The sequence below is a fragment of the Doryrhamphus excisus genome, chromosome 5 (assembly GCF_030265055.1).
Source record: "Doryrhamphus excisus isolate RoL2022-K1 chromosome 5, RoL_Dexc_1.0, whole genome shotgun sequence".
NCBI lineage: Eukaryota > Metazoa > Chordata > Actinopteri > Syngnathiformes > Syngnathidae > Doryrhamphus > Doryrhamphus excisus.
In genome coordinates this window covers 15,656,775-15,684,120 of record NC_080470.1, presented here as the reverse complement: position 1 = coordinate 15,684,120, position 27,346 = coordinate 15,656,775, and the positions used below count along the sequence as shown (strand labels likewise).

The 27,346-nt window shown below is 41.2% G+C and overlaps 1 protein-coding gene across 3 annotated transcripts; it reads right to left on the bottom strand.

The window, feature by feature from the left end:
* Positions 1-1,818: 1,818 nt before the first annotated feature.
* alkal1 (ALK and LTK ligand 1) lies at positions 1,819-27,180 on the bottom strand. Of its 3 annotated transcripts, none has more exons than XM_058074439.1 (6): positions 26,715-27,178; positions 26,286-26,562; positions 13,123-13,176; positions 11,048-11,131; positions 9,857-9,930; positions 1,819-4,782 (listed from the first exon to the last, which is right to left on the bottom strand). In XM_058074439.1, exons 2-5 carry the CDS (start codon positions 26,557-26,559, stop codon positions 9,866-9,868), a joined length of 477 nt encoding a protein of 158 aa, XP_057930422.1. In that variant the 5' UTR covers positions 26,560-26,562; positions 26,715-27,178; the 3' UTR covers positions 1,819-4,782; positions 9,857-9,865. The 3 variants fall into 3 exon arrangements, with proteins under 3 accessions (XP_057930422.1, XP_057930424.1, XP_057930423.1); XM_058074441.1 differs by having other exon boundaries at positions 11,048-11,128; positions 26,715-27,177; XM_058074440.1 differs by lacking the exon at positions 1,819-4,782 and having other exon boundaries at positions 9,696-9,930; positions 26,715-27,180.
* Between the last annotated feature and the right edge of the window lie 166 nt (positions 27,181-27,346).

Below are 27,346 nucleotides of genomic sequence, written 5' to 3'. Positions count from 1 at the left end.
GGCTCAATATTTATAAGTCCTTTCAAATAATACATAAAAATAAAAAACAGTAAAACCAGTAACTGGTCCCCAGGCTCCTATCTGTGCACACGGATGGGATGAAGAAGGTAAGAAGGAAGGTGGTTTTAGTATCATGTGGCTCATGTAAGGTTTTCACCACATGCTTTCAACCATCTGGACCAGTGGTTCACCACTTTGGGGTCAGGACCCAAAAGAGGGTCACTAATCCATTTGTTAGCAAGCCAAAAATTACATTGCAATTTTTTAAAGGTAAAATATTTTAGTCATCTTCCTCCATGGTATATGTTCATTCAACAGTTATAAGTGAAATATCTGATTTTGAGGCATTTTTGATATTGAATCTTGATTTGTGCATATTTGTACACATTTAAAAGTGTAAAAAAAATTGAGAAAAAAACACGGTTTTATATGTTGATACAATACAGTTTTACAGCAGACACAGAGCTCTAATTTTAAGGGACGAAACTAAATGAGTGGTATCGCAGTGCACTACTATGTTGCATTACCAATACAAATATTTTCCCAACAGTTAGCATTTCAATAGCATTTCTCACCTTCTTTATTGAAATGCTGGCACTTGCGACTTGAGGTGAGAAATATTATTTCATCCAACAGCTAACTGGTGTGTTTATGGGAATAAAGTCATAATATTACGAGGAAAGACATTTCAAAGATTGAAGAAAGTTGAAATATTTTGGGGGGGAAACAGCAGAAATTGAATTAGCATCTGTAATAAACATGTTGTATTGCCAAAACAGAGGGGAAAATATTCCATTCCTAACAGTTGAATTCAATAGTGTTTCTCACCTTTATAGAAATCTGGCACTTTCAACTTTCTTTGGTGCCGTTTTGGCTTATCTTTCAGAAACACTACTTAATTGAAAAATTAAGTGGCAAAACAGGAAGGTGGTGTCCGTGTTGATTCTCTCGCCGCCTTGCATTTTTGGCAACAAAAAAATTCACCTTCTGGAATGGATTCATGACGCTAACCAAGGTTCCACTGTATAGAGTCGTCCCTCACTATATCGCGTTCTGTTAGAAAATAATAATGGTTGACTGGTCCCTGGTTGACGATAACCTATTGGTCAAAAACGCAAAAAGTTATATTTGGTATTGTGGTCACCAGCCATGTTATGAGATGACCTGACCTTTCACGCGGCAGGGAGACTGGCCACTGAGCCAGCACAGCTGCACCGGCATGCCACGTCCGAGATTCTCTCATTCCGTGTGGAAGTGGTAAGTTAGAGACTTCTTTGTGCTTCTTCCCCAGTCCATCTGAGACATTTGAAGTTTAGAAGTAAAATGTACAGTAAACCTCGGATATATCGGACTCGGATATATCGGAAATTCGCTCACAACGGACAGATAAAAAAGAACAAATTTTTTCTGTAATGCATTTATAAAAATAAAAAATTCAATAAAAATTCATTGCATATATCGGATTTTTTATAACGGATTTCGCCTATTTGGGACAAAATCTCCAGTCCCGTTCCAATGCATTTCCATTAAATTTCCCTCGCATATATCGGATGGCCGCATCGTGGCGCTCCGATTCGCCGAATCGTGACACGCCGCTATACGACGTCATTTGCAGCGTTTGCAGCGTTGCCTGCGCGTCCAGGTACATTGGAAACATAGTCAAGGAAGTGCCTTTTTATAACGGATAAAATCCGATTTAAAACAGACATTTTCCGGTATACGCATAGAACGGATTTCGCTTATATCGGACAAAACCAGTGGGAACAATTGAATCCGATATATCCGAGGTTTACTGTAAAAAGTAAATTGTCGAGGCGGGCGTGTGTTATCTCCCTGCAGTTAGCCCGTAGCTTGTGTAATGTGACGTAAACAAAGAATAACAGGAGTGTCTACAGGGCTCGAATCATGTCCAATTAGAAAGTCATAAACAGGTTTTCTATGCTATAACTACAAAAATATTCTGTTTATGAAGATTGAATCCTACCTTGTGGAAATTCACTTATCCCGGTGGGGTCTGGAACCAATTAATCGGGGCAAAGAAGGAATTTTTGTACTTGGAACACGATCCATTAATGGAGGTTCATCCCACGAAATATAAGGAATGTTTATTATTAAAAGTAAGCAATGCAAGCGCACCTGCATCGTAAAAATAGTACTCACTCTTTGATGATGCTTTAGATAATATTGCTGTTTCATCCATATTGTGCTGAGCAGCCAGGACACAGACGCCATCCATCCGTCTAACTTCTTCCAAGGTCGCTTCACCCATCTCCTCCTGGCAGATACCGTGGTGTCCCCAGGCCCGTCTATCTAACAGGTCCTGGGTCTTCCCTGAGGCCCCCCTACTGGTCTGCCGACAACAGACCAATGTAGACACCACACCAGTCAGCCTCACTTTCCATCCTTCCTTCACTTGTGAACGAGACCCCAAGGTACTTCAACTTCTCAACTTGGGGCAGGATTTCATCCCGAATCCTTTTCCAAACACCTTATCCTTTTTCTGTGAATCAATCCAGTGAAAGTTGAAGGTCACAGCTCGAGGAAACCAGCAGGACCACATCATCTGCAAAAAGCCAAAGCGAAATGCCTCCACACCCATGCTGCGCCCAGAAATTGTGTCCCTAAAAGTAATAAACAGAATGGGGGACAAAGGGCAGCCCTGGTGGCGTCCAACCCTCACTGGAAACAGACTTTTTCCCAGAAATGCAAACCAAGATCTGACACCGGTCCTACAGAGAACGGACCGCCTGAATTAGGTGGCCCGGTACCCCATATTCCCAGAGTAGTCCCCACAGAATTCCTCGGGGAACCGGTTTAACACGTTGTCCAAGTCCGAGGCCGAGACCTGCATACCTCAATAAGAAAGGGTTGTCATCACACTGACAAATTTGGTGGAACTCTGAATTGTTCAACTTTAGAGGTCGTTCAGCTTCGGACTCTTCTACTGTAAAACTGCTACCTTATCACCTATTTATAAATTCATCCTAATTTCCCATTTTGCCAAAATGGAAAAGATTGTGCCGCCTTAGAGGTTGGGCTGTATTTTCCCGTCAATAATAAGTCATTCACTTCCATTTTCAGTCCGACCCGTGATGTCATCGCCTGCCTTTTATTGGCAATAATCTCAATATTGGCTCTGCTTCAATAGTCTTTATTGTGGGATAGTGCAGTGTCTTATCACATACTGGATGTCGTTCCGCCTCTTCTCACTCTTCTCGGCATGTCACTCAAGTGCCAAATAAAAAGGTGATGAGGACGAGAGGGTGACAAATGGTTCACCGCAAGGCCGGCTTGTTGCTTCACAACAATGGCGGAGGAGAACCTTTGCAAACTCATCATTCAACTCTGCATGATTTGGAAATATTACACACACAGCGTCACACCTCAATAAATATGCCTCATATTAAATTAATGTCAACTTACAAATATACATGCGTTATGTGAAATACAGTCATCCCTCGTTTATCGCGGTTAAGTAGTCTGGTGCTTGTGTGTCTCAACCAACATTACAGTACCATTACTGACACCTAGTGACCAGTGTAGAATACTACATATCATCACATCTTTCAATGCCTCTTTTTTGTATTTTACTTCAATTACTCAGGGGTGTCCAAATTGTACATTCTGAAAATAGAATTTAAACACAAAACAAACCAAAAAATGACATAAATAACGCCATAAGTCATTTTTAAGCATAACGTCAAAATATTACATTTATAATATTGAAATTAGGCTGCAGAAAAAAGTTATATTATGAGAATAATGTGAAAATATTGTGACAGTAAAGTCAAAATTTCAAGAAGAAAAGTTCCAAGAAAAAAAGTTGGAAAATTAAAAAAGATACAGCAGAAATAGACAAAAATAGATGTCATTTGCAAGTTAAAAAAATAAAGAGAAAAACATTGTATTCTAACAAGACTTAGATTTTTATAAAGAAAAATATTACAATTTTAAGTGATAATATTATGACAAACAAAATGAAATAATGAGGAAAATGTTTTTTTATTAAAGAAAAATGTTATTTATAGTAATATTTCTAATAATAAATATAATAATATGATTTTTTTTTACATTTTTTGAATATTACGTTAAGGAAAAAGTTTTATTATGGGAATAAAGTCAAAATATTACGTGAAGAAAAATTACAAAGGATATTTGAGGAAAACAACAGCAGCAGAACAGCTGTAATTAACAACTGTAATTGTATGTGAATAAAGTAAGAGAATTAAGTCATATTCCAATTAGAGAAACGAGAACAAACTTGGAATATTAGGAAAAATGTCATTTTTAGTAGCATACAGTTGAAGTTAAGTTAAGTCAAGTTATTTAAAAGATACAGAAAAAAGAAACGGTTATAATATGTGAATAAAGTGAAAATATTACAAAGATTATTTAAGATGAATGTTGAAATATTACAAAAATATTACAAAATATCAAAGTGGCAAAGTTGCATCCTTTCAATTTTCCAAGTTTGGACACCCCTGATTTAGCTTTTTTATGCTTGAAAATGCTTGAATTAGCCCCCACCCCTCCCATAAAATAGCTTAAATATGCTATTTGTCCATAGTCAACCACAAAACAGCAAAATTATTTTCTAATTAATCTATTTTGAAATACTGTGAGAGTGAAGCAGCGAAGTGGCGAGGGATTACTGTATAGAAAAAAAACAACCAAACAATGTCCGACAGCATTCTGGGTGATGTCAAGAAGGCAAACCGAATTAGACAGATTGAGGATTTGAAGGCACTTCCTTGGCAACACGGTCTTCCATCATGATGGGACCTGTGGGGGACGGGGGGAAACATGTAAAGGAAGTAGATACTGTATGTTTTTAGTCAGGAACTGATATTTTCCTGATACTTGCCTATGTTCTACTAGTTACTAAAGAAAGAAAAAAGACGGTAGGTTCCATGTTTTTATAGCCATAAAACACAATATTCTGTGTTCCTTGATAGATCGTTCCAAATGGTCTAAAACAGGGGTGGGCAAACTACGGCCCGGGGGCCACATCCGGCCCGCCAAGTGTTTGAATATGGCCCGCCCAATCTTTCAAAAGTATTTAATTTAAACTCAACATACAACCTGGCATCATGGCCTGAGCCAACCTTTTGATGGTTGTATCAATTTCGTTGTTTGACATGGTCTGTTGTTTACAAAGTGCTCCTGAAAAAAGAGACACAAGCACATAATAATAATAAAAATTAAAATAATAATTATTATATTATTATTATAACTATTATGATATTATATTTATTATATTAATGCTAATTATTATATTAATTATATATAATAATATTGTTATATTTGCATATTTTACATAATAATAATATAATAATTATTATTTTAATTTTATTTTAATTATTATAATATTTAATTATTTTTAAAATATTTAAATATAAATATAAAATAATAAATAATAATAATAGCAGATTGCATGACAATTTTACAGATACAATAATACCAGGTGGACTGTTACGTGTAAAAGATATAGTCTGCCCCCCCCATGTTATATCAATGCGGCCCGCGAGTCAAAAAGTTTGCCCACCCCTGGTCTAAAATGAGCGGTACTGAAGGGGTTGTCTTTTGAAAAGCGTCTGGGTTTGAATGAGTTAAGCAGATTGTCAAACGTCCTCACTGGTTTCTATGATGATGGCAGCTGAGCAAAGAGGGTCGTTAGGGTTCATTTACGGCTGATCTTGTTCACAAACAATGACTCAAGCATGAATCACTTCAAGCCCTTGAAACGTGATCGACGTGTGACAGATGATTCCAGAAGGCTGCGAGAGGGGTCCTCATTACGTGATTCAGTGGAGAGCACTTGGGAATTTGTCAATTTTCACATCGCCACAATTCCACCAAATACGATGTAAGGAAGTATGCAGATGAACTCTCTCACAGCAATCACTCACCAGCCGGTGCTAATTGCAGCCCGCTGAGTGCACTTATTGAGTCACGATGGACGAGTTCGGGACCAGTGAGGATCTGACCCGTTGTTTTAACAAAAGCAAAGACCTGAGCTTCTGCTCGTGTCCTCAAATGGTTCTTGAGTAATGTTGATTTGGTGGTGACAGGAAGTTATTCATGAGCAAAGTCTGGACATCCTGTCTCATACAGCACATTGTCTTTGCCTATCCCAACCTATCCCAGCTGTCCCAGCAGGCGAGAGACGGGGTCCACCCTGGACTGGTGGCCAGCCAACCACAGGGCACATATAGACAAACAACCATTCACACTCACATTCATACCTATGGGCAATTTGGAGTGGCCAATTAACCTAGCATGTTTTTGGAATGTGGGAGGAAACCGGAGTACCCGGAGAAAACCCACGCATGCACGGAGGGTGGAATTGAACCCTGGTCTCCTAGCTGTGAGGTCTGCGCGCTAACCACTCGACCGCCATGCCGCCAATTATTATTATTATTATTATTATTATTATTATTACTACTGCAGACAGTAAACAATCATTATGCCGCTTGACCATCACTAAGGTTGCAGGGGTATGCTGGAGCCTATCCCAGTGGCTTCAACTACCGTGTGGCTAATTTATGGCTAAAAGAACTACAGTTCCCATGATGCTGATAGTGCAGATTCAGAAAGTAATAATAGTAATCACATGTTTTGAAGTCGTTTGCATTTGGTTTTGATCTGACAAATCTCGAGTAAGTTTGATCAAGTGTAGAATTGATGTAGCTTCTGCTTGGACTGTGGCAGAAAAAAAAACCTTCTGTTTCTAAATGACTGGTTGTTCATCCATTGATCATCCATTCCAGGTAAATATGTCATATAGCAGACCAACACAGGGATAGATGAGAAGGGAAATTAACTTTATAGGATTTACAGAAAATCTGCAATCATTATTTAAACTACAGTAGGCAGGTGGCTAATTGTGGGCACCCTTGTTGTTTTATTGATTTGAATACCTTTACCACTAATTGTAGGAACACAACATTAGTGAAGAATCATGAGAAAGGGTATTTAAGTTGCATCTTCTCTAAAGAGCCTCAAAACAACTGTCACATGACCTAAGAGCAAAGACTGTTCAGCATCACGGTCTAGACCAGGGGTCGGCAACCTTTTTGACATGAAGTGCCAGTTTGAAATTCTAACTGTGCCAAATCAACAGAAGGCTACAACAAAGTAAAATTACGGTTATTGACACAAAATATTATTTTTCATATTTTAAATATATTTTGTTCTCTTATTCACATCAAATTATGCATGGATCCCATTTCAAAACACTGCTTTCATTGGCCTAACTCCTTTAAAACATATTGGACTTGGAGGGAATGTCAAAAACAGACTACAGTGCATCAAAAACTGTATTATATCATAATAAAACATCAACATCTTGGCATATTTAGCCTTCCAACCAAGTGTAAGCTGAGTCTACTACACATAAACAGGCGCCTACCAGTCAGTGCGACCAACTTTCTCGTCCTCCACTTCTGGATAGATTTGGCCTTTTCCCGCCAGAAAGGCCTTGATCGCATCCAAGCAGCTGACAAATCGCTCCAAAACCTTTCTGTATGCTTCTCAGCCAACCCTCAGACTGCTGAATGGAGAGGTAGATCTTTGTATGCGCTGTCATCTCTGAAACTGTCAGCGTGTCAGCGCAGATCGTTTAACTATGAAGTTAACGACCTTTGCCACCATAGCCATAACTTCACCAAGATCCCAATTTGACATTTTTGCACAGCTCCCTTTTGTCTCCCAACCATGGTGGGGGCGCCATCTGTAGTCACTGCAAACACTTTGCTCATGTCAAGCCCCCGATCCTCAAAATGTTCAACTGACGCTTTGGCTGTGTCTTCACCTTTTATTGTGTCAGGCATCGGCTTTAACAGCAGAGTTCCTCTCTTACAGATGAATCACACGATCTTGCCATGGCTGCCAAACGCAGGATGTCGTTTACATCCACGCTCTCGTCAAGCGCAATGCTGGCATCTTTTAACCACACTTTGAGCTGACGTGGGAATGTCCTTGATTTTTTACTTGATTGTTTCTGTTTGGCAAGTTGACAAACAGAGAATAGCCTCCTTATTATCATCTTTCCGTCCTTAGCAATGCAATGAGCAATGCCGTCTCATGCTTCGTCTCAAAATGTCGCTTAACGCTTGACGTTTGGCACGCAACGTTCTCAAAACATAAAGTGCACACGACACAGTTCTTCTGAGACACACAACCAAACCCCTTAATAACTCATAATAACTTCCATCCATCCATTTTCCTCCGCTTATCCGGGTCCGGGTCGCGGGGGCAGCAGTCTTAGTAGGGAAGCCCAGACTTCCCGGTCCCCGGCCACCTCCTCCAGCTCCACCGGGAGGACACCAAGGCGTTCCCAGGCCAGCTGTGAGACATAATCCCTAGATCTGTCCTAGGTCTGCCCCGGGGCCTTTTCCAGACTGGGCATGCCCGGAACACCTCACCAGGGAGGCGTCCGGGAGGCATCCGGACTAGATGCCCGAACCACCTCAACTGACTCCTCTCGATACTCTGAGCCCCTCCCGGATGGCTGAGCTCCTCACCCTATCTCTTAGGGTGAGTCCAGCTACCCGACAGGGGAAACTCATTTCAGCCGCCTGTATCCGAAATCTCATTCTTTCGGTCATTCAGAAGACCCATATGAACAAGAACAAGAGGAGGAACCGTACCTCGCCCGGATGTGGGATACCGGGGCCTCACCCTGGAGCCAGGCCCGGGGGAGGGGCTCGCAGGCGAGCGCCTGGTGGTCGGGCCTTCACCCGTGGAGCCCGGCCGGGCCCAGCCCGAATAAGCCACACGGGATCTCCCCCTCGTAGACCCACCACCTATGGGGGCAAGCATAAGGGTCCAGTGCATTGTGTGTTGGGTGGCGGTCAAGGGCCTGGTCTTCGGCGGCCAAACTCATAATAACTTATAACTCAAAAACCAAAGCATCACAAAAAGCCATTTTACCTGTACAAAACAGCACAAAAATGTCATAAACAAGTGAGACTATTGAGTTTTGAGTGAGGTGGGGGGCCAACTTCACTCAGGGAGTTATTTGGACATACCAAGGGTCGGTATGCATGGCGGATGATAAACACAGCATTCCAAGACAAACACTTGCTACCCACAGTAACATTTGGTGGTGGTTCCATCATGCTGGGGGGCTGTGGGGCCAGTGCAGGTACTGGAAATCTTCTTCAAGTTGAAGGTGGCAAGGATTCCAGTCGGTATCAGCAGATTCTTGCCAACAGTCTTCAAGAATCAGCGACAACGTTGAAGTTGGCTGGATACTTCCACCAAGACAATGACCCTAAACACTGCTCCAATGCTACTAATGCATTCATGCAGAGGAACAAGCACAACGTTCTGGAATGGCCACCTCAGTCCCCGGACCTAAATATGATTGAAAATCTGAAAATCTGTTGTGTGATTTAAAACAGGTTGTCCATGCTTGGAAACCATCAAACCTGACTCAACTGGAGATGTTTTGGAAATAGGAATGGTCCAAAATACCTTCAACCAGAATCCAGACCCTCATTGGAAGCTATAGGAAGCATTTTGAGGATCTACTCAATATTGATGTCAGTTTTTGTTGGTGTGCCCAAATGTATCCACCTGCCTACTTTAGTTTAAATGATGATTGCAGACTTTCTGTAAATGCTATAAAGTTCATTTCCCTTCTCATCTATCCCTGTGTTGGTCTGCTATATGATATATTTACGTGGAATGGATGATCCCAACAACCAGTCAACATCTGGAACATTACCCATTTTTTATGTACTTTTTTTTTCGCTTCAAATTTGGTGTGGGTAGCTTATATTCAGGTCTGGAATTTACAGTACAGTACAGTACCTGACTTAAGAAGATGACTCATCATATTTGTACTTACATTTGATATCTATGATTGCAAGCAGAGGGGACTCATTGCTAACCGTGTCAGCAATCTTGCACATCTTTTATAATCTGAAAAAAAAGGTCATTAAGTTAGCCAGCTGACATATTCATATCTACTGTACATGGTATTTAAAGGAAATACAATATATTTGAGTTTGGGTTTGGTTTCTGGGCACTGGTGTCCATCCTGCAGAGGGTGCCAAATGTGCGATGAAAATTAATAAATATTATTTTTTTTTTTTTTTAAATCCTTGCAGCCTACTCCAACTATAGTGAACATGGCAGCTTCCTGTACGGCCCAATGAGTACACTGCATCATACAGACAACTGTTTCTCATATAACTCATTTGCAAGGCTGTCAATACTTCATATATGTGTACTATAAACATTTATTTCTGTAGAAAAAGTGAATACTCTGCAAATGTGCCATATGTTCATTTCTCATCGTAGCCAGCTATGTAAGTTGTTTGTGTGTAAAAAGAACATATTAAAACATACAGTAAACCTCGGATATATCGGATTCAATTGTTTCCACTGGTTTTGTCCGATATAAGCGAAATCCGTTATATGCGTATACCGGAAAATGTCCGTTTTACGCATATATCGGATTTATATCCGGTATATGCGTAAATCGGATTTTATCCGTTATAAAAAGGCACTTCCTTGACTATGTTTCCAATGTACCTGGACGCGCAGGCAACGCTGCAAACGCTGCAAATGACGTCGTATAGCGGCCTGTCACGATTCGGCGAATCGGAGCGCCACGATGCGACCATCCGATATATGCGAGGGAAATTTAATGGAAATGCATTGGAACGGGACTGGAGATTTTGTCCGAAATAGGCGAAATCCGTTATAAAAAATCCGATATATGCAATGAATTTTTATTGGAAATGCATTACAGAAAAATTGGTCCGTTGTGAGCAAATTTCCGATATATGTCCGAGTCCAATATATCCGAGGTTTACTGTATGATTAAATATTTCAGTCATTATAACAAACCAATAAAATATGTTTTTTAGGGTATGATATCTGTATGCTGTACTTTTCCATCTTCCATGTTGACCTGGGTCAGGATTGTAAATACATAGCACGTTTTTGGAGTGTAAATTTAGGAATGTGTTTTTTTTCCAAGATGAGAATGTGACATGAATGATTGTGTAAAAGATTAGAATGTTTTACGTACAGGCCGGTCTTGAGCAATCCCTTGTGTTGTGATAAAGTCTGTCAAAGTGTGTTCTGCATTCCGATGAAAACTTGACTGGTCCTGCTTGATAGGGAACACAAAAAGGGTCTCATCAGCCAAAATGAATTACATTTCTTCTAAAGCCACAACTTGAACGGATCAGAGTGACTTTTTGTGTCCCAGTGGAAACCGGTTCACGGCTCAAATGCATTTAGTCAATAGAATAATCGATTCGCCAATTAACATGTTTCATTTAAGCGGAGAGATTTTCACACCACTAATGAAGTCTATCCTTGTCCTGAGAAAACTAATCAGCTTAAGTCCTACGTCTGTCAGCGGCGGACCATGTAGCGCTTCACTGCATTGTAGCGATCTAAGCCTCCAACGCTCGGCAGCACTCGCAGAGTTCATCGAGTTTTCAATGACCTCGGCATACTGGAAGTTAGCTTGTCAACCTTTTTTTTTTTTAACGCCAGGTAGGCATTTTTGGTTGACTGTCCAACATCGTAACCTAACGACTGTTGTGCACCACAAAAAAGTGAAACAGTTCTTGACCGGGCATTGGATGAACACGTTGGATGCTGCGCCATCCCCATCCATGGCGGAGGACACAAAATGGGACTATTTTTTAGCAGATGTCTGCAGACATCAAGTCATTTAATAGGAATTTTAACAACATTTGTGAATAGTGTATATAAATCTACTGTATAAATGCAAACTTCAAAAATAGGCATTATTTTGCCCACCATATACAAAACATATTCTCTGGAGTACCTTCAAGAATCCCCAGGGGTACTACATGGCCCCAGCATTGGAGAAACAGTGGCTTAGACCAGTGATTTTCAACCACTGTGCCGCGGCACACTAGTGTACCTTGAGAAACCGTCAGGTGTGCCGTGAGGAATATCACTTTTTATAATTAACATTTATTAATCATTATTTGCAAATATTATGTCGATATCCATGAATATATGGATCCAAATATTCCAATTGCATTTGGTTTATTTGCTCAAACGGAAAGAATTGAACAGGGATGGAATATTCCTTTAACCAATCCAATTCAGGTATCTTGTACCCGCTCAAACGGAAAGTTGTCAGGGTGCCTTCTTCTTCCTGGTGTTTTTCTTCTTCTGTTGTTTATTGGTGGTTGGCAAGCAGCTTTCGTGTGCATTAGCGCCATCTGTGGAACAGAATCTAAACCCTTCTATACTTTATTCACACGTGCAGTTTTATAAAAAAAGAAAATATATATCTATATAAAACATGTCCTGAGTTTAATTATAAAATATTAGCAAGATTGAATTTGATCTTTTCCTGTTTAAATTGATCCCGGGTGCGTTCTTTTAGCGCATGCTCAGATATGACGTAACACGCAGATCCAGACGTTCTTCACTTTTAAAAATGGAGGCCAGCAATCGGCACTGGACTAAGCAAAGTTTGTTTTTGATTCAAACTAAATTTCAAGACTGGACACACGAAAAACTGTCAATACGGAGTTATTCCAACAAGTGAAAGAAAAACTCGGGGAAGCCGGTATCACGTGATGTTGATGTTTACGTTTTACTGGGCATGCCCTATTGACTATTCTGTATTTTCACGGCGCATGTAGACAAGAGATTGGAATATTCCTTTCCATGGATACCATTGTTTCCCGAAAGGTGATTGGGAAAGAGAAAAAGTGGTGATGTAAAAACATGGCTACTGTGGAGTGTCTGTGGTGTAAAGACTGGCAGAGCAATGTAATATTGGTCCGTGTGGCAACACCTACCTTGTTCCTCCCATAGACTTATTGATGCACGTGTGAGGTCGTGGTCACATTTTGGAACATTTTTGGTTAGTGATGTGCCGCAAGATTTTTCCAATGTAAAAAAACGTGCCGTGGCTCAAAAAAGGTTGAAAAACACTGGCTTAGATGTATTCATTTTTTTTAAACATGCCATTCTTGCATGGGGAAAAGAACCAAATACGTTCAGTCATGCGTGTTCCAGATAAAACAGTTTGGCTTTCAAAGAAGACTTTAATCAAAAAGATTTCCTCCAACATGAAAATAAAACCCTTTTTTGTAGTTTTCTTACCTGTGAAGTGTTGAATGAACTTGCTCTTCATGTTTACATCTCGAGGAACAACTTCTGCAAGGGAAAGTGAGCGTTAGGTTTCACGATATCGTGATACGTTGATGATCATACAGTTGCGTTGTCAGGGCACTGAATGCATCACAGTTGGACTGTTCAAGTTGGCCACTTCATTCTCAAAAACTACCAAGGACACGTCCTGTCTGGGGAAGTTTTCTCCTGAGGGCTGTCCTATCTGGTGTTTGAGCATGAAGTGATTAAACCTGGTTGGATGAGTTGTATGAGTGAGAATATTCACAGGTAAATGCAGTTGGGGCTCCCCCAAATCCCAGATAAATTGATTTTCTGCAACAAATATTGGGGTATTATGTACTTACCAGACTATAGAAACAAAAAATCTATTAATTTTGCCTTTAAAACATAACTACATAACTGAAGTGTTTTTAGATATTTTTCCTCTCAGGTTGCTCCGCCTCCCCTGAAGTACCATTTCAATGGCAAAAATTCATACGCCCATGTTCTCCACTAATTTTGGATCAACATTTGCAGGAAAATAGACTCGCCCCTCGACCGAATCGGAGTCACACTGTAGAAATGATAACTTTTTCGCAGCAACTATGGTGCATTCAAGGACCACTGAACAAAGTGTGAAATCTCAACGGTTGACAAAAAAACAGGATCAGTGAAGCAGACAGACAAAACATTGGTACATGTATTTTGTGCATTTTAGTTAAACATTTTTGACTAAAATTCCCCCCAGATATTAATTATCATTAATCACTCGATCACACTTTTTCATGCTGTTTCGTGATTGAATATGGCCTATTGGTCATAAAATAAGCAGAACAAACAAATTGTATGCATTTTTTGCCTATATGAAGCATTTTCAAGCATAAAAAAATGGTGAAATGAAGTAAAATACAAACATAAGATATTCAGAAGATATACTATCTTCAAAATTTTCTTCTCGTAACAAACTTTCTCTAAATCAGGGGTCTCAAACACACGGCCCACGGGCCAAATGTGACCCGCAGGACACTAGTTTGAGGCCCCCGCCTTGATATGAAAGTTTAATGTTAGTGCGGCCCGCGCAAGTTTGATATGGATGCTGTATGGTATCATGTACCCAGAAAAAATTATTACGTTTGATTAATGTTCATGTTAAAGGTTAAATAACTGTTAATAGTTATCCTCACTATCCGTGTGGAAGTGGTAGGTTTTTGGCTATTTAAGTTTAACGGAAATAACTTGAAGGCTGCCGTTTAGGTCGCTAGCTCTCTAGTTTGCGAGTTAGCATGTGTCTCAAGACTCTGCAGTTGCGCAATATGTTGTAAATAAAAAGAGTATAAATGTGACTATAGTCGTGTTTTGTCATGTCTACAGGGCTCTAATAATGCTTTGTTCATTTTAATCTGAAAAAAATCATTTGTCTACCCACCAACTATATGTGGTTTCTCAAGTTTTTATTATTTGCTGTTTTATTATTATTATTATTATATTTATTTATTACTGATTGATTGATTTTCTTTATTCTTGATTTGTTTATTTATTTTCCATCTTATTTTGTGTAGAAAAATAAAAATTAAGATATTTGAGAACAGTGGAATGTTTTATCAGAGCTTTTATTGTAGAAAATTGGAACCAAAGCAAAGTTTTTTCATTTTTCTGTTTTTAATAAATGCGTTTTTTTTTTTTTTTTTTTGAAAACCTGATGCGGCCCAGTCTCACCCAGACCCTAGCTCCAGTGGCCCCCAGGTAACTTGAGTTTGAGACCCCTGCTCTAAATAGTTTAACTTACTCCTAGCCAAATCAGAAAGTTGTGATTTTTCATTAGAATATGACTTTCTTTCTCTTAATATTTTTGAGAGAATATTTTTGCCCCGGGCTGCACTTTGGACACAATTGGTGTGAAAAAATGAAATGACAAATAAAAAAATAAAAAAAAAACAGTCTCCAAATCCTAACCTCCCATTCCTGCTGCCTCTCTCCCTCACATCTGTGGTGTGGTCTCCAAATAAAATTCTAAAAGTAAATTAATTTAAATGTATTTATTATTATGAATTGGATGGCAACGAGTAGAAGGTAGCTGGGATAGACTCCAGCATACCCCTGCAACCCGTAGTGAGGATAAGCAGAATAGAAAATGAATGAATTAACATTAAACATTAACTTATTGATTAAAATAAATTTATTTTTATGCATTTTTAGCACCTTAAAGGGAACCTATGATGCTTTTTCCACTTTTCTGACTTATAAATGTAGTTGTACTTATAATGTTGTATTCTGGTGTTAAACCATGCCAAAGTTTAAGATAATGAGGTTTACACATTTGGAAGTTTAGGATGGCTCAAAATGCTCAGTTTCAGAGGGCGTTACAAAACTGTTCCTTTGTGATGTCACAAAAGAATCTCTCTGTTTACGAGGCAAGCTCAGGCAGAAGTTATTGGAACAAGAGAAAAATATTTTCATCTGTTAACGGCAGTTTGCTGTTTTTGTGAACATGAACGTGATAGCTGCCAAATATCTGTCAAACTGATGAAGTCAGAAGCAGTGTGCTCTCGCCGGGAAAGGTGCATTAATGTTGGACATGCTGTGCGTCCAGAGAAGTGGAGAGAGTGGTTCTCTCCACCGTGGTGGTGCTCACATAAAATATGTAATGACCACATTTCCACTACCGATCTTGTGGCAAGACTGTCAGTGATAGTAAACCCGGCTTCTGAGCTCTATGGTGTCCGTGACAAAGTGTGTCCAACAATGAGTGCTCCTCCTCGGGCAGGCGAGGTTGGAGGCGCACAAGTAGTGCCTAGGCTTTGAGTTCATACAGGGCAAGAAAGGAGTCTCCAGCCACTTTTCACTCCTAAAGTAAAAAGTGTTGTTTGTAGACAGGAAGTAGTTTGGGAGTGTGACCAATCACAACGGAGTGGTTGCACAGAGCCTTTTGGGGAGAAGCACAAATACAGCTGGAATAGGTGCAGATTCTGGAAGATCCCGATATTTTCCTTTGCAGGGTATTGTGTGTAGCTGCTCTACACGAGTCCAGAACTCAATACAATCTGAGCTCTTATAGTGAGGCATATTGCCGCATGTAGTGGTACAATGTAAGCCTCATGTCAGTGTGGAGTGACGGAAAAGTGGTTCCACGTAACGTAACTGTAAGACAGCTTTATTGACAGAAATTGGACCTCAGGGTTGATGTGACTCCGTACATAAGATAGAGACCTTAGTCCTGATAGCCGCTCCGACATAGCAGGTCTCACACAACACACAGTGCATACTAACAGGCTAAAGAGATTAGTATATGGGGTGTTAATGCTCATCACAGTAAGTCTGTACAAGTAGTCATGTGGCTCCACTCGTACCCTGGAACTCGCTGTACGTACGTACATCCAGCAGCGGGATTAAACATACGCAGACTACAGCCAACATGTTGGATCTCCACTTTTGGATGCAGTAGAGACATCTGTTAAAGCGCTGTCCCACCTCTAACTTGTTTGCATTTTGAAATAAGTGCAGGGCAGGATAGGTGCATAAACTTCAGCAACACTGCCGTTTTCCCCAGAAAAACTACCATATTTCACCTCCTTACCCAAAGTTAACGGTATTTTAATTTTAATGGAAAAAAAACTGACAAAACGAGTAGCTTCCTTGACCAGGAAAATATATCATGGAAAAGTTTGGATGACTTAAGGAATGCTAACATCCTAACATTAGCATGCAAACATCTAGCATGATAGCACAAAGTGTCTGCTCAAGTTCATTTTCATTAAAATCACAAAAAATGCTAGTATGCTCATGTTAGCATGCTAACATCTAGCATGATAGCACAAAGTGTCTGCTTAAGTTCATATTCATAAAAATCACAAAAAAATGCTAGTATGCTCATGTTAGCATGCTAACATCTAGCATAATAGTATCTACACACGAAAATGGATAAAAATGCTCCATGCTAATGTTAGCTCACATTACCTCATGTTATGCTCATATTAGCATGCTAGCAATGCTAACATGCTAACATTAGCATGCTAACACCTAGCATAATAGCACAAAGTGTCTGCTTAAGTTCATATTCATAAAAATTGCAAAAAAATGCTAGTATGCTCATGTTAACATGCTAACATCTAGCATAATAGTATCTATACACGAAAATGGATAAAAATGCTCCATGCTAATGTTAGCTCACATTAACTCATGTTATACTCATATTAGCATGCTAGCAATGCTAACATGTTAACATGCTAATATTAACATGATAACACCTAGCATAATAGCACAAAGTGTCTGCATAAGTTCATATTCATAAAAATCACAAAAAATGCTAGTATGCTCATGTTAGCATGGTAACACCTAGCATAATAGTATCTACACACAATAATGGCTAAAAATGCTCCAATGCTAGCTCACATTAGCTCATGTTATGCTAATATTAGCATACTTGCAATGCTAACATTAGCATGCTAACACCTAGCATAATAACACAAAGTGTCTGCTTAAGTTCATATTCAGAAAAATCGCAAAAAAATGCTAGTATGCTCATGTTAGCATGCTAACATCTAGCATAATAGTATGTACACACGAAGATGGCTAAAACGCTCCATGCTAATGTTAGCTCACATTAACTCATGTTGTGCTCATATTAGCATGCTAGCAATGCTAACATGCTAACATTAGCATGCTAACACCTAGCATAATAGCACAAAGTGTCTGCTTAAGTTCATATTCATAAAAATCGCAAAAAAATGCTAGTATGCTCATGTTAGCATGATAACACCTAGCATAATAGTATCTACACACAAAAATGGCTAAAAATGCTCCAATGCTAGCTCACATTAGCTCATGTTATGCTCATATTAGCATGCTTGCAATGCTAACATTAGCATGCTAACACCTAGCATGATAGAGCATGCTGGCAATGCTAACATTCTAACATCTAACACTAGAATGATAGTGGTAAGTGTTTAATGTATGTATCTACCCATGAAAAAGCAACAAGTGCTCTGAGGTTTTTTTGTGGAATTATATGCAAAAATGCCGAACATGGTCTCACGAAGCTAAAGAATCCTTTAAAAGATTTCTGGATCCACATAGTGGATCATCTCAATCCATTCATAACCTCATCCATTTTCTATAGCGCTTATTCTCATTTGGGTTGCGGGGTATGCTGGAGCCTATCCCAGCATGTTTTTGGAATGTAGAAGGAAACCCGGAAGAACCACAGGGAGAACATGCAAACTCCACACACAGATGGCCAACACAGATCTTCCCGATCTCCTGACTGTGTGGCCAACATACTAACCACTCAACCACCGTGTGGCCTAACATTTGAAGTTATATTGAACACAAATTCTATTTTTTTAGTTAGAATTTTTTTAATTATTATTTTTTTTACTTTTTACAATTATTTAACCAGCAAAGAGTGTGTACTTTTGCAACAGTTTGGCTCGCCTTGATATATTGGCATGTGCATGTGTGTTCGTTTTCCTCCTCCCTCTACCAAACATGCTTGTTGACAAGAGTTCACTGATTCTGTCTCAACACCTGGGCGTGTTGGTTCTATAGCGGAATGAACAGAGTGACTGAACCCTCCAGTCAGTCATTCAGTCTCCCGTCTAACTTTGTCCCACACTGCACAATACTATGACAGTACTACTAATACTACCATACTGTATTTTTACCCTTTTTCTTTCACCTCACATTTGATTCCAAATGCTGATATTATGTGGAAATGCATAAAGTTAAGATTTCATAACATTATTAAGTGCTAATGTGCATATTTATTTGGTACACAACCTCTCTGAAAAGTAATATCCAGGCTCTTACTGGTGTACGGTGGCTCCAAAAATAATATACAGTTAGAAATCTCATGGTTTTTGAATGTTTAATGCGGTGATCTGTCCCATTTTCTTTGACTGTCCCTGAATGCACCTTCACAGAGTCTCCCGTTTGTCGAGTCCTCAACTGTCACCAGAGCTTCACCTGCAGCCCTTGGGAGGACCAGAATATTGTGTCCGAATGGGCCATATTCCGTGCCTCCATTGCTGAGGCAGCTGATCGTGGGGACAGCGGGGACGGGGGCCTGCTTGCCTCCACTGAGGATGTAGTCGAACGGTGGAAGGAATTGAGGCCCTTGACATACCTTCCATAGAGGAATCAGAGTCTGAGGACACATACGCGGACAGTTCCATCACGGTGGCTAAGGTATCTGGGGTGGTCAAAATGCTCCTCAGTGGCAAAGCTCGGGGGGGTGGACAAGTTCCGCCCAGAATTCCTCAAGGCTCTGGATGTTGAGGGACCGTGTTGGCTGACATGTCTCTTCAACATTGCGTGGCAGTCGGGAACAGTACCTTTGGATTGGCAGACCGGGGTGGTGGTCCCCCTCTTTAAGAAGGGCGACCAAAGGGTGTGTTCCAATCACACTTCTCAGCTTCCCTGGGAAAGTCTATTCCAGGGTGCTGGAAAGAAGGGTATGATGTGGTTTTTGTCCTGCTCGCGGAACACTGGACCAGCTCTACCCTATTTCCGGTGAACGTTGGCCTCCATCAAGGTTGCCCTTTGTCACCGATTCTGTTCACAATTTTCATGGACAGAATTTCTAGGTGCAGCCAAGGCATGGATGGAGTCAAGTTCGGGGGCCTTAGGATCTCATCACTGCTATTTGCTGATGATGTGGTGCTGATGGCCTCTTCTGGCTTTTGGGGTGAGACTCAGCACCTCGAAATCAGAGGCCATGGTTCTCAGTCAGAAAAGGGTGAGAAAAAAAGAGTGCTCCCTTTGGGTTGGGAATGAGGTAAGTATCTCGTCTTGGTGGAAGCGTGAGGTCCCACCCTCACCTACGGTCATGAGCTTTGGGTTGTGACCCAAAGAATGAGATTGCGGATACAAGCGGCTGAAATGAGTTTCCTTCGTAGGGTAGCTGGACTCACCCGAAGAGATAGGATGAGGAGCTCAGTCATCCGGGAGTAGAGCCACTTCTCCTTCACATCGAGACTAGATGCCTGAGCCACCTTAACTGGCTCGGGTATCTAGTGCGGATGCCTCCCTGGTGAGGTGTTCCGGGCATGCCCAGCCGGGAAAAGGCCCCGGGGCAGACCTAGGACACGCTGGAGGGATTATGTTTCACAGCTGGCCTGGGAACGCCTTGGTGTCCACCCGGCAGAACTGGAGGAGGTGGCCAGGGACCGGGAAATCTGGGCTTCCATACTCAGACTGCTGTCCCGCGACCCGGACCCGGATATGCGGAGGAAATTGAGTCACTATAATGTACGTATGTTTTTCTGGTGTGACCCAGTATAGATGTTCTAGGGTAGGCTAGCCTGCTTTTAACTCGCAGCTCATACCCAAATTTTAGCTCACAGTTCCAAACAAAAAAATCAGCCCAAGGAGAGCTCGCTTTTAAAAAAAAACACTCATTAGTTGTTGGGACGCTCGTTGGTACCACTGTATAAATGTCAATTATTGCTTCAGTACCTTGCCTCTTCTCTGGCAAGTCGACAACGTAGTCTGATATTCACGTCACGGCGACAGTCGATACAAATATCTTTGGACTTGTTGCAATAGCATTTGCCAACGCTTTGAAGCTAAATTTACCAATCCAAATACCCCTTTCTTTCTCCATTTCTACTCAATAGCTACTCCCACTTGTAGCTACACGGGGATAACAGCGGTCGGCCCAGGGTCAAACACATCAACGCTTCAACTCATCAACTTTGACAGCCATAAAAATAATACAGTATATACGTATTGACTGCATTTGTAATTATTAAGTAAATAGGATTAATATTTATTTTTTGTTTTTCCACAAAATTCATTAATGGCAGTGGGTCTCAGGGCTCTTGGGTTTAGTGATACCAATCCCGGACATCCGTCATAATGACGGTGGGCCCAATTAAAAGACTACTGATGATGAAACCTCAGGTTTCGTCAAGCTTCAAATACCCCAATGCCTAAGACAAGACATGAAAACATTCCATATTTCATGGAAACGTACATGTGATCATCATACTGTGAAGAAATATGCAGCTGATTCTGCGCATAATGAGGACGGTTTCTGATTCATCGGATCAAGACAGTAACTGCTAAAAAGACGTTACAAAGCAGCAAAGACTTATTTGAAGCTGCTGCTGCCTGCAGGTACTCTATGCATAAAGCAACTGTTTGGACAGCCCTAACCAAAGGATACCTGATGGATGAAGTAGTGGATGGTAGGTGGATGGCCACCATGTCCCAACAAGGCCGTGGTGGAGGCAGGTTTTAGATTGGAATCAATACTGAGAAAGAACTGGGTAGGTCACTGAAGCTGTGAAACGGACCACAGCAAAGCATTTTGAGTGTCTGACTGACCACTTTCTTGCATGGTACAAAATGAAGAACAATGCACATCTCATGATGCAAAGAGTGCTTCTCTGTCATTGGCTGCTGGGGACATAAAAGGAGAAAAGTCATTGTGTGACCCTCAATTGAGAACCTGTGGAGCATTGTCAAGCAAAAAAAAGAAGGTAGGAGGCAGTTTGCGACATAATAGCAGCTGCTATTTTGACAAGAAATTCAAGCAGAAGCTCTCCAAAAAGTTGAATGGATGTTATATCAAAGAAGACATCTTACTGTATGTTAACATGTTTTTAACTGAAATACCGTTTGCTTTCATATGATCGAAATAATGAAAATCTGTTGTGCATAACAATGAGTACCCAAAGAAGACTCACGTTTCACTAAACAATGTATACACAGTGCATGTTGAGTTTTTTATTACAGTAAACCTCGGATATATCGGATTCAATTGTTCCCACTGATTTTGTTCGTTATAAGCGAAATCCGTTATATGCGTATACCGGAAAATGTCCGTTTTACGCATATATCGGATTTATATCCGGTATATGCGTAAATCGGATTTTATCCGTTATAAAAAGGCACTTCCTTGACTATGTTTCCAATGTACCTGGACGCGAAGGCAACGCTGCAAACGCTGCAAATGACGTCGTATAGCGGCCTGTCACGATTCGGCGAATCGGAGCGCCACGATGCGGCCATCCGATATATGCGAGGGAAATTTCATGGAAATGCATTGGAACGGGACTGGAGATTTTGTCCGAAATAGGCAAAATCCGTCATACAAAATCCGATATATGCAATGAATTTTTATTGGAAATGCATTACAGAAAAATTGTATTCTTTTTTATCTGTCCGTTGTGAGCGAATTTCCGATATATCCGAGTCCGATATATCCGAGGTTTACTGTAGCTGTCATTTGCATTTACTATATAAGAAAATCAGCAACAAATTAGCATGATAATTTGGAACGGGGTGTATAATAATGAATATGTAAACATACGACACGAGTGTCCGTCCTTCGATTTTCTGTACTGCTTATCCTCATCATGGTCACAGAAGTATGCTGGAGCCTATCCCGGCTGATAAATCTGCAAAATGCTGAATGGTGTCCAGGTGGGGATCCACTGTATTCTCTTGAATATGTGTACCAGCCAGTCATAAATAAAAAGCCAAAGAAAAAACATAAAACAGCCATGCAGGTTAGTCCTTTGTAGCTTGCTGATCTTTGGTCCCGTGGAATATGCTCACATGATGTCATGCATGCAAGTGATTCAAATATTACATTTACTATTCCTTTTGATAATGTTCCAAATCACGGTCTCATGGGTGTTGGGACCATGGAGGATCTACTACGTTCTTCCTTCATAAAAAAGAGTGCCTGCATGACCAAAACCTGGAGTCATCGCTTTGACTCTCGGAGCAACACAATTGCTTTCTCCTTCTCATCTCCTTTTGTGTTCAAAACATCTATCATTGCGTGACCGCTGAGCTTTGGTAGCGTGACACGCATCATTTGCTAATATGCTTTATTTAGTATCATCAAAAGATAAATTCCATCCAGCCACTGGTCTGAGAAAAGTCCTTTTCCAACTGCATGATCTGACTCGCTGGAAGTTGGGGAGAATCTCCAACGGCAGACAAGCAGTGTATTATTTACATTCAATAGACTCCTTCCTACTGGAAATGTGCAAGTAATGAACCAGTCTTTCAAAACTTGGGAGTTTTTTTCTGTAATCGTAATCGGAACTCTCGGGTACTGGCCTGGAATAACTCGTTCACTTAGTCACCCCTGCTACTGCTAGGTAATTAAACAATCAAACCAGGTAACATGTCATGAATTGTGCAACTCTAACTGCATTTGGAGAAAAGTTTTAGACCCGTGGAAAGAGATCCAGATTAGTTTCACTGACTCACGGTTGCTCGACAAAGACTCGAGATTCACTACATCATGGGTACTCTGCAAGTTTCGCAGACTCAGGGGCACTCGGGACTTGAGTTTCACTAGATTGGGAGTTGTTGACAAAGACTCAGGTTTTACTGACTCGTGAGTACTCAAAGAAGACTCACGTTTCACTAAATCACGGGTGCTCGACGAAGACTCAAAGTTCACCAACTCATGAGTTCTTGACAAAGACTTGAGTTTGCCTACAAACAAGTTTTACTGACTGACTTGGTGCCTAGAAAAGATTTCATCATGGGTGCTCAATGAGGATTTGTACAGTAAACCTCGGATATATCGGATTCAATTGTTCCCACTGGTTTTGTCCGATATAAGCGAAATCCGTTATATGCGTATACCGGAAAATGTCCGTTTTACGCATATATCGGATTTATATATCGGATTTATATCCGATATATGCGTAAATCGGATTTTATCCGTTATAAAAAGGCACTTCCTTGACTATGTTTCCAATGTACCTGGACGCGCAGGCAACGCTGCAAACGCTGCAAATGACGTCGTATAGCGGCCTGTCACGATTCGGCAAATCGGAGCGCCACGATGCGGCCATCCGATATATGCGAGGGAAATTTCATGGAAATGCATTGGAACGGGACTGGAGATTTTGTCCGAAATAGGCGAAATCCGTTATAAAAAATCCGATATATGCAATGAATTTTTATTGGAAATGCATTACAGAAAAATTGGTTCTTTTTTATCTGTCCGTTGTGAGCGAATTTCCGATATATCCGAGTCAGATATATCCGAGGTTTACTGTATTTGAATACTTGACAAAGACTCAATATTTACTAACTCGCGGGTACTCAACAAAGACTCGAGTTCCACTGACTGGAGTTTCACTAACTCACAGGTCTTTGACAAAGACTCAAGTTTTACTGAGTCATGAGTGCTTGACAAAGACTTGAGTTTCATTAACTCACGGGCACTTGACAAAGACTCAAGTTTCACTGACTCATGGGTGCTTAGCAAAGATTCGCGTTTGACAGCATCAAGGGTGCTCAATTAAGATTAAACTCTGACTGACTCAGGTGTATGCGATGAAGACTTGACGTTTACTAACTTGTGGGTGTGCAACCAAGACTTGTGTTCCACTGATTCATGGGCCCAGACTTAAGAAGACTTAAGTTTCACTAACTCAAAGGTACTCAACAAAGAAAAGACTCAAAGTTCACTAACTCACCAGTGCCCGACAAAAACTCGAGTGTCACTGCATCATGGTTGCTCGACAAATATTCAAATTTCACAGATTCAGGTGTACTCGACCAAGTTTGAGGTTCAGTGAGTCAACTCACAAGTACAAGACTCATGTTTTGCTAACAAATGAACGCTCGACAAAGGCTCAAGTTTCAACGAGCCCCGGGTACTCGACAAAGACTGAAGGTTGACTAACGAATCATATGCGAGGTTGACTGCATCATGGGTGCTTATGAAGATTCATGTTTCATTGAGGGGTACTCAGGGGTACTCGACCAAGTTTGAGGTTCGCTGAGTCAACTGACAAGTACAAGACTCATGTTTTGCTAACTAATGGACGCTCGACAAAGGCTCAAGTTTCAACGAGCCCCAGGTACTCAACAAAGACTGAAGGTTCACTAACGAATCATATGCGAGGTTGACTGTGTCATGGGTGCTTGTGAAGATTCATGTTTCACTGAGGGGTACTCAGGGGTACTCGACCAAGTTTGAGGTTCGGTGAGTCAACTCACAAGTACAAGACTCATGTTTTGCTAACTAATGGACGCTTGACAAAGGCTCAAGTTTCAACGAGCCCCAGGTACTCAACAAAGACTGAAGGTTCACTAACGAATCATATGCGAGGTTGACTGCGTCATGGGAGCTTGTGAAGATTCATGTTTCACTGAGGGGTACTAAGGGGTACTCGACAAAGACTTGAGGTATAGTGAGTCTCAACGAAGACTCAAAGTTCACCAGTTTCCCAAGACTTAAGTTTCTCTGACTTATGGGTCCTGAACAAAAAGGTGATTTTCGCTAACTTACGGGCGCTCGACTAGGACTGGAGTTTCACTGACTCGTGGGTACTCGGCAACGTTTCTTTGACTCATGGGTAAAAGGGGGGGGGGGGGGGGGGGGATCATGGGATGAAGCTCTGCTTCACAATGCCATGATGCAAGTTGGAATTCATGTTTACCTCGATGAACCGCAGCTCCCCAGCGCCTGCAGCACTCATGCAGCCCCAGATCATGACACCACCACGACCATGCTTGACACACTTATAATAGCTGTGTGGTAGTGACTCTGTACTGCTTTCTGTTTTGAACTTTCCTGTCGGTATCATGGTCCATTGAGAAGATATGGAGGAATAAAACCGTTGGGGTGTACTCCTAGCCCCGAAAGCCAGGTTTAGAAGGAAACGTTTGTACCGTGCCATTTTTACGCACAGGATGGACACAGCATCCCTTCACCGATCATCCTGTCTGACTAACTCAATAAAGTTTTTTTTTTTTGCCTTTTTTGGTTGTCATTGAAGTTTTAGGATCCCTCAATGAATCACAGTGAATGAGTCATTCATCTATGACGCCCCTCCTTCCTCGATGGATCTTCGGTTCCTAGCTACGCTCTCTCCATCCATCACTGATGTAAAGCTGCAGGAATGACGGAGGAGGGACGGGTGGGGGCGGGGTTGGCGGCATTCCACCGACAACCAGTCAAAATTTGGGAGTACAGCAGCGGAAAGAAAAATAAAGCACTTTAAGTTGGGATCATTTAGGGAAATGTGATGTTATCTTCTCGATTTCCAAAATAAAAGGAGCTTCCTAATCAGGCTCCTGTAAGACGTTCAACAATGACAGCTGTCTGCCATGCTAAAATGACGGATTAAGCTTCCCTCATCACAAGCTAAAAATAAATCTTATCAGCTTACCTGTGAGTTTACGCTTCTCCAGCCTGGGAACGTAGAAAGGCTTTTCACGTGAGGACACCCTCAAGTCCTGGAAGGAGGCAAAGAGTCCACCGCTGCAACGCTTGGACAGGTGTTTGTCCAGGTGCTCGCTGTCTCTGATCACCTGTAAGATGAAGTCCAGCAGGGTCCTTCTCTCCTTCTGCTTGACCTCCTTGTTGTCCATGCACTGGCCGCCTGAGGTGATGAGCAGGAGGAGGAAAGTCAGGAGTACGTGCCATTTCCTCTCCAGCTGCATGACCTGGGTGGAAGCAAACACCCTCTAAATCTTTTCACTGATTTCACTCACAAAGAATGAAATAAATAATTTGGTCAAATCAATCACATTAGACACATAAAACCTAAAAGGTGTGTTTCTTACTCTAAGTTGTTGCAAAGGGACTACACACTTACTAGTTGGCAGACAGTTGACCTCCCTAAATGTTTTTAAGTCCTGATCCTGGTCCGGGTCCTGGTCCTGGTCTTCGTGGAAGTGCGCTCTTCTTGTTCAACACCGCCTTTGGAGATATATCCTCTCGTCTCTATTTATACGTGGAGGAGCCGGCTTCTTGGGGGTAATAGAATCGATTTCGCGTGGGTGGCAAAGCAAGGTTGACATCTTCGGCGCTATTCGCGCACATTACCGCAACTTTCACAACTCGTTCACAAAATCTAAATTTCAAAAAGTCATCCCAAGTTGTTGCGTCTCCAACATCGCTCTAGTTTTTGCTGGCAGATTTTTTTTTCATCCAAAAGAAAGAAAGTTGAAGGTTACGCACAGAAGTCAGTGTGAGCTTCACTGACCTGTCAGCGTGTAGGATGTTTGTGCACCCGTGTCTGGAGTCTTGTGACTGCATTAGAGCTGCTCAATGTGCGCACCTCCAAGCTGCACCACTTCTCGTTTTATTGTGCAATAAATAGAAGAACGACAATAAAAAAAAAGTTACTGGTGCGTTCACGCCCTCTTCTTGTGCTAGGGACAATTGTCAAGTTCTGGCAGATTTTCCTTCTATTAGACGGATTCTTGATTGGGAGCACCAGACTTT

What these genes read in the sequence shown, in the direction of transcription:
- alkal1 (XM_058074440.1), bottom strand. Translation starts at nt 26,559, where the DNA reads ATGCAGCTGGAGAGGAAATGGCACGTACTCCTGACTTTCCTCCTCCTG. An exon ending in GGAGAAGCGTAAACTCACAG is followed by an intron (nt 13,177 to 26,285) that starts GTAAGCTGATAA and finishes TTTCCCTTGCAG; the next exon opens with AAGTTGTTCCTCGAGATGTA. An exon ending in GGATTGCTCAAGACCGGCCT is followed by an intron (nt 9,931 to 11,047) that starts GTACGTAAAACA and finishes CTTTTTTTTCAG; the next exon opens with ATTATAAAAGATGTGCAAGA.